This window comes from Lichenostomus cassidix, chromosome 1, assembly GCF_008360975.1.
Source record: "Lichenostomus cassidix isolate B80296 chromosome 1, HeHo_3.0, whole genome shotgun sequence".
NCBI lineage: Eukaryota > Metazoa > Chordata > Aves > Passeriformes > Meliphagidae > Lichenostomus > Lichenostomus cassidix.
In genome coordinates, this window is record NC_139479.1 from 85,754,238 (window position 1) to 85,766,813 (window position 12,576).

The 12,576-nt window shown below is 46.1% G+C and overlaps 1 protein-coding gene across 2 annotated transcripts; it reads left to right on the forward strand.

Annotated features, from left to right (window-relative positions):
* The first annotated feature begins 503 nt into the window (after nucleotides 1-503).
* On the forward strand, nucleotides 504-12,286 carry MFAP5 (microfibril associated protein 5). 2 transcript variants are annotated; one of them, XM_085067252.1, is made up of 9 exons: nucleotides 513-746; nucleotides 1,138-1,200; nucleotides 3,903-3,950; nucleotides 5,061-5,087; nucleotides 6,628-6,651; nucleotides 7,428-7,463; nucleotides 8,197-8,284; nucleotides 9,145-9,218; nucleotides 9,802-12,286. In XM_085067252.1, the coding sequence occupies exons 2-9, from the start codon at nucleotides 1,140-1,142 to the stop codon at nucleotides 9,918-9,920; spliced, it is 477 nt and encodes a 158-aa protein (XP_084923378.1). In that variant the 5' UTR covers nucleotides 513-746; nucleotides 1,138-1,139; the 3' UTR covers nucleotides 9,921-12,286. The 2 variants fall into 2 exon arrangements, with proteins under 2 accessions (XP_084923390.1, XP_084923378.1); XM_085067264.1 differs by lacking the exon at nucleotides 6,628-6,651 and having other exon boundaries at nucleotides 504-746.
* Nucleotides 12,287-12,576: the final 290 nt, after the last annotated feature.

Consider the following 12,576-nt stretch of genomic DNA (forward strand, 5'->3'; position numbering starts at 1 on the left):
CAGCGGCGCTGCAGGACGGCCCCATGGCCCGTACCTGTTCCCGTTCCCCGAATGCCTGCCCGCCACCAGCCTGCTCCAGCGGGAAGCCCCTTCCCTCCATCCCAGCGGACCAGCGGGGTGCTGTCACCGCTGTCGCCGCCCTCCGATGTCCCCCTGCCAGCCCGTCTGCCCCCCGGCCCCGCTCGGTCCCGCAGGGCGGAGAGTCGCCGGCGGGATCCGGGAGCGTCCCGCGGGAGAAGGGGGTGCGGGCTCCGCACTGTCCCTGTGTCACAGGACCGAAGGACTGGCGTGGGGAGAGGCAGCAGCTGAGTCGGGAAACGTGGCTAGAGGTAGCGGCCTGAGGAGAAGCCGGGCTGCATGGAAGGGCAGGACGAAATGGGACACCAGTGTGCAACGCAGACCCAAAAATCCATCCCTGATGCTGGGCCATCCTGGGGGAATGGGAGGAGCCCCTTCCGAGGACAATAAACTCTGGAATGAGGGTGTGGGCTGTTGGTCTTCACTCCCCCCCTCTCATTCCACATGCATGATGATACCATATCCCTCCATCTCTCTGGCATCTTGGGGGTTTTTTTCCTTTTTTTTTTCTTTCCCTTTTTCCCAGAAATTGTATTTTGAAGACAAGCAAAAGGAGAACATGTTCTGGGTGTGGCTGCATGTGATTTACCCAATAGCCAAAGTGGGGGGGCGCCAAAGGGGAAAAACAGAGCCTCTGCTGCTGAACTGAGTGGAAGCTGAGGGCTGCAGTAAGTGATGGGGACCCTGTCTTTTCTCTCAGTGCTCCTCGAAATAACTGAAAAGTAGAAGAGAATGGAGGGAGATAACACGGGGAAGACTTTTCTTTGCATGCTGAGGGTGTGTGTGGAGCAGGGCTTAGCCACCTGGATGGGAAAAGAGATGGGGACTGGAGAAAGGAGATGGAAAGAGGAAGAAAGCAGGCGGTGTTACAAGTTCAGTGCAGAATGTTTCAGAAATACCTGGAAAACTGACCACATGGGGAGGGAGACAGGAGGGAGGCTGGGAAGACCAAATGGTCTTGAGTGGAAAATGGGGACAACAAGCAACGTTTCTGAGGTATAAGGGAGGGCATACCTGTTCCTGCCTTACCTTTCCTCTGTTCTCTCCTCCCCTCCACAGGGATGAAGACCTCTGGAACCTGTATACTGTTTTGTCTCTTAGCACTCTTCTTGTCCCCAGCTGGTGAGTCCTTATGCTCAGGGGAAGGATTTCTTCCTCATCTGGGCCCCATGGAGTTTCCTTCACAGAATAATGTGCAATGACCTAAGGACAAAGACAGAGATATGTAGAGTGGTAGTGAAGGGGGAAGGACTGAACAGGAAAGGCAAGGTGGATATAGGATTGTAAGGATAAAATTAGAAACTGGAAATTTTCCCATCTGTGACACTCTCCAGTAGCTACTGGGTGTCACAAGAGACAGAGGTCCACAGCTTCTACTGCAAGTATGTTTAGGTAAGCAAAACATCCAGATCGAGTTGAGAAGAAGGGCTAGGTGTGCTTTGTGCTTACTGCTGTACCACCTGTGTATGCATGATCTGCAGGGCATTTCCCAGTGCTCTGCAAAATTTGTTCTCTCTTAGTTGTGACACATTTGCTGTCACTAGCAGCTCCTGCTGGAATGACCTCATTCCAAGCCAGTCAACTGCTGGGAGGTTCTGTAGTATTTGTACAGCTGTTTCGAGAAACCTCACCTGTGTTGTTCAGCATTTTCTGCTTGTGGTAGGGTGGTTGTTGCTATTCTGTTTTGTCTCTCCATTACTTTATTTGCTTGGATCCACTTTGGCAAAAATTCAGATCAAATTTGTGGGTTTTTTTTAAAAAGCATAAGAAAAAACAAAACAAGAGCATCAGATATTATAGTCAAAAGACTCAGGATAGATAGTGAAAGAAGATTAATTTCAGTGAGCAGATAAAGCTTTACCCAGGAAAGACTGTATGTAGCAGGGAGATGACTACCTATCACGTTCAAATCAGGTTTTTCCAATACCCTTCTTTGTCCTCCCCTCATGCTGAAGCCTGATTCTGCTCCAAATAGCACTTTTTCCTGTAAATGTGCACAATAGACTATGTCATATTTATGACTGAAGCAAGGAGTTGAGGCATCCAAGAGATGAGCTTATAGGTAGACTATGATTTGAAAGGGTGGGGGGAAAGCTGTAGTTGTTATGATGCATGAAGGAAGCCTGAAAGGAATAGTTCTTACTTTTGTGTATTTTGTTTTAGCACTTCTGTTTGGGTTTATTTGTTTGTTTGTTTTAACTTGGAAAATTACAAGAATCACCAGCTGGTGTCTCATTGTTTCTTCTGATTTTGGATAAGCTACAGATTGGGTGAGTTAGGGTTGCAGTTCTAGACCTCAAGGATGAATTTACTGCAACTTGGATAAAAAAATCCATTTGTTTATAAGGCTTATTTATTTGGTACCATAGCACATATAAATTTAAGTGACTGAAGGTGGGATAAGAAAATCACCCATTTTGTGTCCTTGCCTTGTATGTGGAGATTTCACTTCACTCATGTCCTGTTGTTTTAGAATTGGACTGGTTTTCTATTCAACTCCTAGGGGGAAAAGATTCATAATAGCTGACTTTTCAATGTTAGAAAAGAGGGAGGAGCCTCCCTGTCTTTTCTACATGTCTCTTCAAATCCAGCACTGCTGGCTTCTGCAATGGCTTCAGAATTTTTGTCCTTCCTTTTGTATCAGGAACAAATGAGAAAGTGTTCAACACCATTTTCTTCTCTACTTTGTTACAGTTAAGAGATTAGCTGGAACAGGGAAAGTTTTGGGCTGTATTGAATCGTGTACTTAAGTTATTATAGATGTCTGGCTCTCCCTGGGTTAATCGCCAGCAGCTGAGCCCTTGCTGGCAGCTGGGTGGGGAATGGAATATCAGGGTCCAGCAACTCCTGTAATGCTGTAGAGCAGGATTATGTAGGGGTCCCAGGAGACCCCCTGTGGCCTGCAAGTAACTGCCCTTGGAATGTGGAGGAACTATGACAAAAACCCCAGACCTGATAGTTTTTACCCACACAGTATTCCCATTAAGAGCAGAAAGCTACAGGCTGAGTTCACAAGACGTAGCGGTGTGTACTTATTTTTGGGCTGGTCATGCACATATCCCTGCAGTGCCCCAGACCACTGACTTTTTCCTGCCAACTCCTTCCTTCATCCCACCCCAGTTATGCAGACATTTCCCTCGTCTGTGGCTAGCAGGAAATATTTTCCTATTCCTGGCTGCTGTAAGGAAGCAGCTCTGTCACCCTTTATATTTGAACAAACAAACAGTCTAGCCCAGCTTCAATTTCTTCTCTTCCACACAGCATGCACAGCCAAGTCTTCATCATTCCCCTTCTCCAGTTCACCCAGGGGCTGAGAGGGGAAAGATTATCTGCTCTGTGCTCCATACCCAGGCAGGATGATTTGCCTAAGGAGCTACAAAACCTGCAGTCTGCTTTTTACTGTACCAATGACTCAATTCATGACACCAAGTGAGTAATTTCTGTGACTCAGTTTCCTTTTTTATAAAATAGAAACAGGGATTTTGCCCAGACTCCACAGCTGGGAGGCCACATGGATTTTTTTCATAATGCATCAAAAGAGGTTTCAGAGGGGCAAAATCTGGTAGCAGATCTGGAGGTATTTACTGACTTGTCCCTGTGCCTAGCCATTGACCCTGGTGGAAGCAGCAGGGATAGGATCAGGATCCATTGTATCCAGGAGCCTTTAAACAGCAAACCCAGCCAGCAGTGGAGGCTGAGGCTGAGTGGAGAGCACTTCTTCCTTCAGCAGAGGGCAGTAATGATTCCTGGATAGATAAACATTAAAATTTCACAAAGCCTGCATAAATATCTGTCTTTCTTCACACCCCTCTCTTCTATTGCAGAATGGTTTCCATGGGTAGTCAATGGGCAAGAAGTGGACAGTGCAACTGGTAAGTATTACAGATGTGTTAATGTGCTGAAGATTGCTCATGTGACCCAGTTGTCCTGTGGAGTTACAGCCTGTGTATTAGAAAATACTGTTCTTTGTTTCCTTGCCTCTGACACTGTGAGCTTACCTTCCAGTGAAAATTAAAGAAGCTCACCAAAACAACCTCCTTAGTGTTGTAGTGTAGGGGTTCTGAACACTTAGCTGAAGTGAATGAAGTTGTGTTCACAGTCAGGGGCTGTGGGAGATCCACAAAAGCTGGTTAGTCTTCAACCATGAGATGCTTGGGGAACTCTACAGCTGTTCAGAAAAATCGTAAGAAAAATGGTGTGCACAAGTGGTAAGGTGCTTTAACAGTGAGGCCACTGGGAAAAGATATTGACTGGTCTTCTTACAGGCTGTGTTGCTGGAGATGAGTTGCTTGATCCCTCTGATGCTTTAGCCATTTCTGTGACATGGTAAGATGAGTGTGTATTTGCATCATGCCTCAGCACCCAAAAGGACCACAAGGGCTTGCCTTTTCTTCAGACCTGAAGTCCCTATATAAGCCTTCAGACATCTCCAAGCTATGATCCTGTCATGTGTAATATCTGGAGTTTCCCAGAAACTATTCAGAAGCCAGTCCAGAACATATCCTCCAAGTTTCCTTTCCTTCACGCTTTACTCCTCCAGCATTACCCCTGTTTTGCTTTTCAAAGAAACTCATGTGCTGATGAATTTCTGCAGTCAAGGCTAGGTTTTGGAGTTGCCTCCTTCCTTCTCTGCAATGGGTGCCTCAGCTCTCTGTCCTATTGCTGCAAGAGCCCTCAGCACCTTTGTTTCAGAAGTCTTTCCCATCAAGATGCCAACAGTGGCCATATCTGAGAAGTCAGAATATGTATCCAGAATTCATAAGGGTTGATGCAACATGTGCACTAAGAAATTCAGTCCCAGACCAGTCACTGGAAAGGGGAGTGGAAACGGGTGGGTTGGGGGTATTTGATTATGTATTTACTGCATTGGATCCCACTGTCTCATGAGGCTATGAGGGCAGCAGAGGTAATTCAAGCTGGCTCTGGCTAGCTGTGTAAGGGACCATAAAGAAAAGTGTTTTCAAGGACATTCTCTTTTTCAGATGATGTTACAGCTGACAGCACCTCTGGTAAGTTCCCATCTCTTGGCATCTTCATACTTCTTTTTCCCTTTTTACTACTCCTGCCTACACAGACCCAGAAATCAACTGCCCATTATGCCCAGTAGCTCCTCTTCCCACTTCTGACATGTAGCAGCATTCTTCCAGCACTTATGGCTGTCTGGGAGTCCTTTCTGTGCTCCATGGAGGGAGATGAATTTAAGGGAACTTAATGGTCTGCTCTCCAAGGAAATGCCAATCTCACCTGGCATACCAGGGCTCCCTGAAGATGTTTTCACTGCAGGAAGCCATGAAATTCAAAGCTCACACAGTCTTGGCTTCCAGAGAAAGTGGCAGGAACAAAGAGATTAAATTATAAGGGTGAGAAATTGGACAGGTTCAAACTGGGTAGCACTGGGACACAGGTTGTGTATGTGTGTCTTCTGACAGGTAGCAGACATGCCTCAGTGTTCAGGAGGCAGAGGTGGCAAAAAAAATAAAATCCCTGCAAAGCAAACTCTGAGCACTGTTGGTGTGGGGAAGTGGAAATTCTGTTCTTTCAGTACTGCCTTCCCGCCGTGCCTGCGGCAGTGTCACAGGGGGGCAGCAAAATGTCTGTGAAAGGAAGGGTAGATGGAGAACTTGGACAATGTGCACTGAAAGCACACAGTGTGTCTCCTTAAAGAGTGGAGATCACCTCAGGAGAAGGACACAGAGCTGACAGGAGTGTAGGCATTTGCAGCAATGGGCAAGGGAGGAAAAGAGGCTTGAGAAGGAGCCCCCCCACTTTTTCCAACCCCACTCTAATTTCAGATCTGCCACCACTAGCCTTGAAGATGGTTTCTCTCTCTGCTGGAGCAGTCTCTCAAACACATCCCTCAGATGTGGGGAAGTCCAGGCAGGGCAGGGAGAGTGAGAACATATCTGCTTGATGCTGTGGTTCAAAAAGAGGCAGCTATGCATAGCTGTTTCTGGGGAGTGTTCTCTGAGTGTAGGGGAGCTCATCTGAGAGTGGTGTCTTGTTCTCTAGATCAGCTCCATAGTTTGCCCTCTGCCCTGACTACGCTGGAAGATAAAAGTGGAAGCACAATATTGTATATACAAGATGTATGATCTTCACGGAGGGTATGATGGGAGGTGAAAGCAACTGTGTTCAGTGTGTGAGGCCTGACAGTCTGTAGGGGGGTCAATAGGACTTAGTGTCCAGACCAAAATGGTGGATTCTGACCGACATCTAAAACTCAAAACTAAAAGTGAAGACTTTACAGGAAATTTGGGCTTCAAAATGCTTACTATTGGGGCCCAAGCAAAACTCTTCCCAAAGGACATGCCGTTGGGACCCATCTTTGCTCTGCAGCATCCTGTCAGCTCTAGGATACCCAGTATATCTGCAGGCAAAGTGTGCACTTCCTCAGATAGTCAGGTAATAACATCACAGTCAGCATTGTCTGTGAACCAGATGTGAGATGGCTGCTGGTCAGGACTGGTGAGCCATCAGCAGAGCAGTGGTAGGAGGAAAGAGACTGGAAGCTCAGATTAAGACCTTTCAGCACATCTTCTCTTTTTCCAGGTCCACCTGTGCCTGTTCCTCCTGGTGAGTTTATTCTCAGCTCACAGCCACACTTTGTGGACCCTCCTTCCCTCTCCTCACACAATCCCTTGAACACCCAAAATCCTGCCTTCTCTGACTGCCCTGAAGCCCCACACCCAAAAGATTCATTCTCTTTTACACGTGTTTTGTCTATGCTTCTGGCTGGCACTGTGGCACCTGAGCAGAAGTCCTCTGTAATTTTTGATAAGAACTTGCACCTGGCAGTCAGTTCTCTGTATTCCTTTCCAGTTTGATGCTGGGTAAATTATAAAATGTACTGGTTTGCTGTGGTACAGATGGGTTACTTTATCAGAAGGAATAACAAACCAGCCTCTTTTTGACCCCTTGTCAAGGGCATTAAAGAACAAGTGGTCTGGGGATTATGTTTCTTAAAGGTGTCACTGTTCCTTAGGAAAAGGCATTCACAGGCTCCTTTGCCTCTTGTCAAGATTAATGATAATTACAGCAGCTAAAGAAATTTACCTGACCTTTTGAATTTTAAGTCATAATGTCCTTACAATCTAATTTTGAACAGTAGCAGTAATGCTTTATGGGAAAGCTTAGGTGAATTTTTAGCATTGTTGACTGCATAGCTGGCACTAGACTCAGATTGGATTTGTACCTTTTGGTTTCATATCAGTAACAATGAAATCTTTTTCCACATCAGAAGTTACATTGGCAGGCTCTTGAAAAATCTTTCCAGGTATTTGTTTTGATTAAGCTGATGTCCAGGAAGGAATCATGGTAACTAATTAACTTTGCCACCCTCTGTCTTCCAGTTCCGTCTGACAGTGAAACGGCAACAGCTTCATCAGGTGTGTTTTAAGTTTGCTGCCTGCACCCCCTCCCAGACCCACTTCCACCCACCCTGTTAACTCTCTGGGCCAGTTCTGGCAGGGCACAGAACTTTTTCTCCTGGAAAATTGCTTCCAATTGTTCCTTGAGTTAGAAGTAGTGGATAATGATGGTAGTGGAAGCCAAAGCCTTCTCCTGGGTGGCATGCCAGGGAAGGGAGGAGCTGGCAGATCAGCAGACCAGATACAAGGGATCAATATTGTGTCATGGTCAGTGGCCAAGACCTGGCATTTCAGAATGAAGTGCACGGAAATTCATTGTAGTTAGCTACAGGATTGATTGTCCAGAAAAGGAAGGAACTAGAATTGTGTCCTGAAATGTGATCATTGCACGTCTATTAGAAACATACCTCTTAAATATGCAACTAAAATTTACGCTTTGTTTATATGTGTCTGTCCCCTGTATAGCATGTGCCCTCTGTATTCTAGGTGTCCAGTAGGTTTGGTTTGCATTTCATTCAACTTTCCCTTCTTTTTGTCTTATGGAGCAAGGGGATCAGAAATGTCTTCACTATTTTCATCTTCTCTAAACCAACCAACCAACTCTCTCACATGAGAGTAGACAATAGAGGCTGGGGTCCTTCCCTAGAAGCCTGGAGGACTGTACCTAGTGATTAAATTACATCTGTGCCAGAATGAGTGTGCCTGGCCATGATGCTGGATTGCACCTCCATGTCTGTGTGTGTGTTCCCAGATTGTCGTGAGGAAAAGTTCCCTTGCACACGTCTGTACTCTGTTCACAAGCCAGTAAAGCAGTGTATCAGCTACCTCTGTGTTACAAGGTAAGAAACCAGCACTCCCTAAGAAAAACCCTAAAAACTGTCCAGAAATGGTGTGTCCAGTTCAGCAATTGCTCCCTTTGAAGACTAGAGGTGTTCTCTGGGAACCAGTTGGTGAGATGAATCCTATCCTCAGTGTCCTTTTAGAGTGATCTTTAAAACAGCACAACAACCACATTCTGTGCAGCATTAAGGAGCTGTAATGTGCCCTGTATTGTAACCCATATTTAAGGTGTTTGGCCATTTATAAAGCCATGAAAATGATCAGAGGTATGGAGCACCTCTCCTACAAAGGGCAGGCTGAGACAGCTGGAGTTGTTTTGCTTGGAGAGGAGAACTCATTGCAGCCTCCAGTACCTTAAAAGGGCTTATGAAAAAGAGGGAGAACAACTTTTTACATGGGCAAATAGTGATAAGATAAGGGGCAATGGTTTTAAACTGAAAGAGGAGAGATTTTGATTAGATGTCAGGAAGAAATTCTTTACTCTGAAAGAACTGGGCAACAGAAAGCACAGGTTGCCCAGGGAAGTTGTGGATGCCCCATCTTTGGAAGTGTTCAAGGCAAGGTTTGATGTGGCACCTTGAGCAACCTGATCTAGTGGGTGGCATCCCTGGCTATGGCAGTGAGTTTGGAACTAGGTGATCTTTTTGGTGACCCTTCCAACCCAAGCCCATGATTCTAATATTTCATGAAGTGTTTACAAAGATTACTTTGCTATTGAGCAGCCTTATTCTAGGCTAAGTAATCATAAAAATTTAGGATTTTCTTGCTCATTGGTGAATATGTATGTTTATTTCTGATACCCCTTTTTTGTTTGTTTGTGTCCCTGTGCCTTTCACTGCTGACCCTGGTGATCCTGCAGTGTGCGTCGCATGTACATAATAAACAAGGAGGTTTGCACTCGCATTGTCTGCAAGGAGAATGAGGTCATGCAAGGTGAGTGGGAGCACAGGCTAGCCTAGGATAGCTGCAGCCAGCTGAGTCTCCAAGCTAACTAGCTGGCTTAGACCCTAATCCACATGTAGTAGTTTCCCTGGACTTTGAAAGTGTTCTAACGCAGTGCAGTCCTGAATCTAATACACATGCCATGATAAAAAAAACCTGGGAAGTAGATATTGTACTACCAAGAAATATGATAGCTCTCTATTCCTCGATCTTGATCATGGTCTAGTAGTCCCAGACACACCCTTACTCAAAGTTGTACTCCTTTGAGGTTAAAGAGTAAATCTCAGTCTTTCTGTTCATGAACAGAAGCAGGATCCAGTCTAGATTTTTTTATGCAATCTTTGTTGCAGCAACATACAAGTGGTTTAAATATGTATTGTACATGCATAAAGCCCAAAATAAATTCATAAAAGCCTAAGGGCTTGCTTTGCTTGCCTCATGCTTATGAGGATTCAGCAGTTTCAACAGTTTCTGTAGATGCAGTGAAGGATGTACCTCTAACTATTCTGCTGCTGAAGGATTTGAAGGAAGCTTTGATTATGTGTCAACCTGTGTGTATCTGCTGTGTCTTCAGATGAGATCTGTCGCCAGCTGGCTGGCCTTCCTCCTCGACGTCTCCGCCGATCCGGGCAGCCCCTGCCTCTCCCTTGCAGACAGCTCCTGGAGCAGCAGGGCAGGCCTGACGCTCTGTGAGCTACCAGCAGGAGGAGGGGAAGAGAGAAGTCATCATCCACTGCCTACAGCCAAGACAAGTGTTTCTTGTTTGTGATTCCCCCCCATTTCCTTTCTTCTGTGCCTTCCCCTACATCCTCTTCTTCAGGTGCTGCAGTACCCAGAGTACCTTCTCTGCTAGTCTGTCATGGTGGCTGTAGTCATCTTTATAATCTGTTGCTGAGGATGTGGGATGCTCCCCTCTTTTCTCTCATGCTCTGCCTGGCAGGCTGTCAGCTGCTCATTTCCCAGAGGTCCTTATAAATGTGCTGCACCTTCTCTTGCTTTGCCCCTAGAGAGAGACAGAAACGGGGACAGGATGTAGTCCTCCCCAGTGGTACAGATGCCCTAAGCTGCATCTCATCTCATCTTTATGCCCTAGGACTCCTGCCCTAGATTTCTTGCCTGGCATCCGTAGGAGCTCAGATGTGGTTGGTCAGCCTGAGCCTCTCTGATTCTCCTGAGCCACTGAGTTTGTTGTGTGATAGCACAGCCTCCTCCTTGTGTCTGCTGGCCTCAGGGAAGTGACAGAACTGGGAGATGAGCTGTCCTGAACCCAAGGCAAACCTCATTGTCCCTGAATGGCAATAAATCATTTATAACTACCTCTGGGAAGTTCTTTGTCTCAAGCCCTTTGCCTCTCTCACACACAACTACTACCAAAAGGAAGAATTCTGGATTTAGTATGGCATTATATTTCTCTCAAGATAAATGTGTTGGAACAGGGTGCTGCCTCTTCTACTCCTTCTTCTCCTCTCCCCTATTCTCGTTCCTCCCTTCTCACTGAAGATATCTCTTGATGCCCGTTCCAGGCAAGTCCAGGGAGCAGTAATTACAGCAGCCTCCACTCCTAAACCTAAGAAAGCCCATGAAGAGCCTGTGTGGCCTGACATTACTGAGAACTTGCAATGAATTATCTTATCTTGGTGTCTTGTCTGGGTCTGGCTACCTCCACACTTGCCCATTGCTGTGCCTGCTTTCAATATCTTCAGCTGAATTGGAACCTCCTGACCTGGAAGCTCCTGCACACAGCAGAAAGGAGTCACAAATTGGAATGGGATGTGGGAGCAGAATCGTTATCTGGGATTCCTGGTTATCTGGGACCTGGGATTTTCCTGCAGATTCTCTGACTGTGCTGACCTGCACAGAGCCAGGTGCTGATGGGGAAGGTAAACATACCTGCTGGTATAAGCACTTAGACAGGCCAGCCTGGGCAGAAGAATTCACTCTGATAGCACTGGATGTCTGGTCTGCTCAAGAACTTTGTTTTCTAGATATATGGAGAACATTTCCAGGCAGTTTTCATGATAAGGCTGGGTAGGGTAAGTGAGGAAGAGCAGTCTGAATTGTGTTAATCAATCTTAGTGGCATGGTTCTGTGGGACACTGGATCACTGCAGCAGAGGATCAGCAAGACCCTGTCTCTGGGACCTCTGTGTTGTTCCCAGTTGTCCAAAAGGCAGTTTGCTAGATTAGACATTCACCCCCCTCACATAATAAACTCTTCTGCTGAACAGAGACCATTCAGCCTTGCAGGAGCACTGCCCTGCTGCACAGAGCCAGGGTCACACAGTATCAGGGACAGTTTGCTGCATGGAGGCAGATGTCTCATAAACAGAGCAAAACAATTCATGTAGGACCATCTCTCCAGGACCTGCATTTCTGCTGAATGCAGCAAGAAGCTGGTTACATCCTCTGTGGGGGGGAAGACACCCTGTGCAGACAGATTCCATATGAGGTCAAAATAGGCCCTAGATGGACTAAATCTCTCTATATTAATCCACTGTACAGGAGAAGGAATTCCAAGTTAGGCCATGACTAGAATTTTGTCCTACCCATAGGAGCTCTGCACCCCTATGCAGAGGATGATGCTCCTCTCGAGTACTCCAGGTTCATGAGCCTAGGAATGAAGGAGGGATTTCTTTGTACTGAGAGGGTGCACATTTCTGTGGAGAGGAGGGCACTGAGAGCTTGATCTCAAAGACATTCAAGCCACTGGCAGCCACTGGCTTCCATGCTGGGATACCTGTGAAAATTGCCTGTGTAGAGGATGGTAGGATAGAGATGAGATGTGAGAGACAGATCTTGGAAATGGGACTAGGTCAAGTCTCCACTCTGTATTTAGAGGTGAATATATGTCGCTATAGATACATAACTGGGTAACATAGCTACTGTACAGCATATAGAAATTTAACTTTCATGCAGGTTGGGAAGTGGTTAGAAGTCTTTCTGTTGCTTGCTTTCAGCAGGGACAGGAAGAGGTGCTCCTGTCCAGGAGAGCACTGTTTTAATGCTAGATTCTATATAATCCATATTAAAAGAAAATTTATTTCCTGTTATTCTTGGCAACTCTCATGTGTTTGGGTTTATTTGTCTCTCGCTGTATTTCCTACAGATTTGTGGGGAGACTTGATTCCAGCACGAATCTATCATTTGGACCTTCTTATTCCCTGCCCGCTTAGTCCTCTAAGTCCCTCCCTCACTCATGAATCACAGGTCCTCCTGGGAACACTTTTTTTTTTCCTAGAGAAACATAACATTTTCTCCACCACTTTTTCTACCATGTATAGCTGTGCTGGATTTTACTGACAATTGGTAGCTGCTGAACACAGGGATAACTCCTCCCAGTCCACAAAATT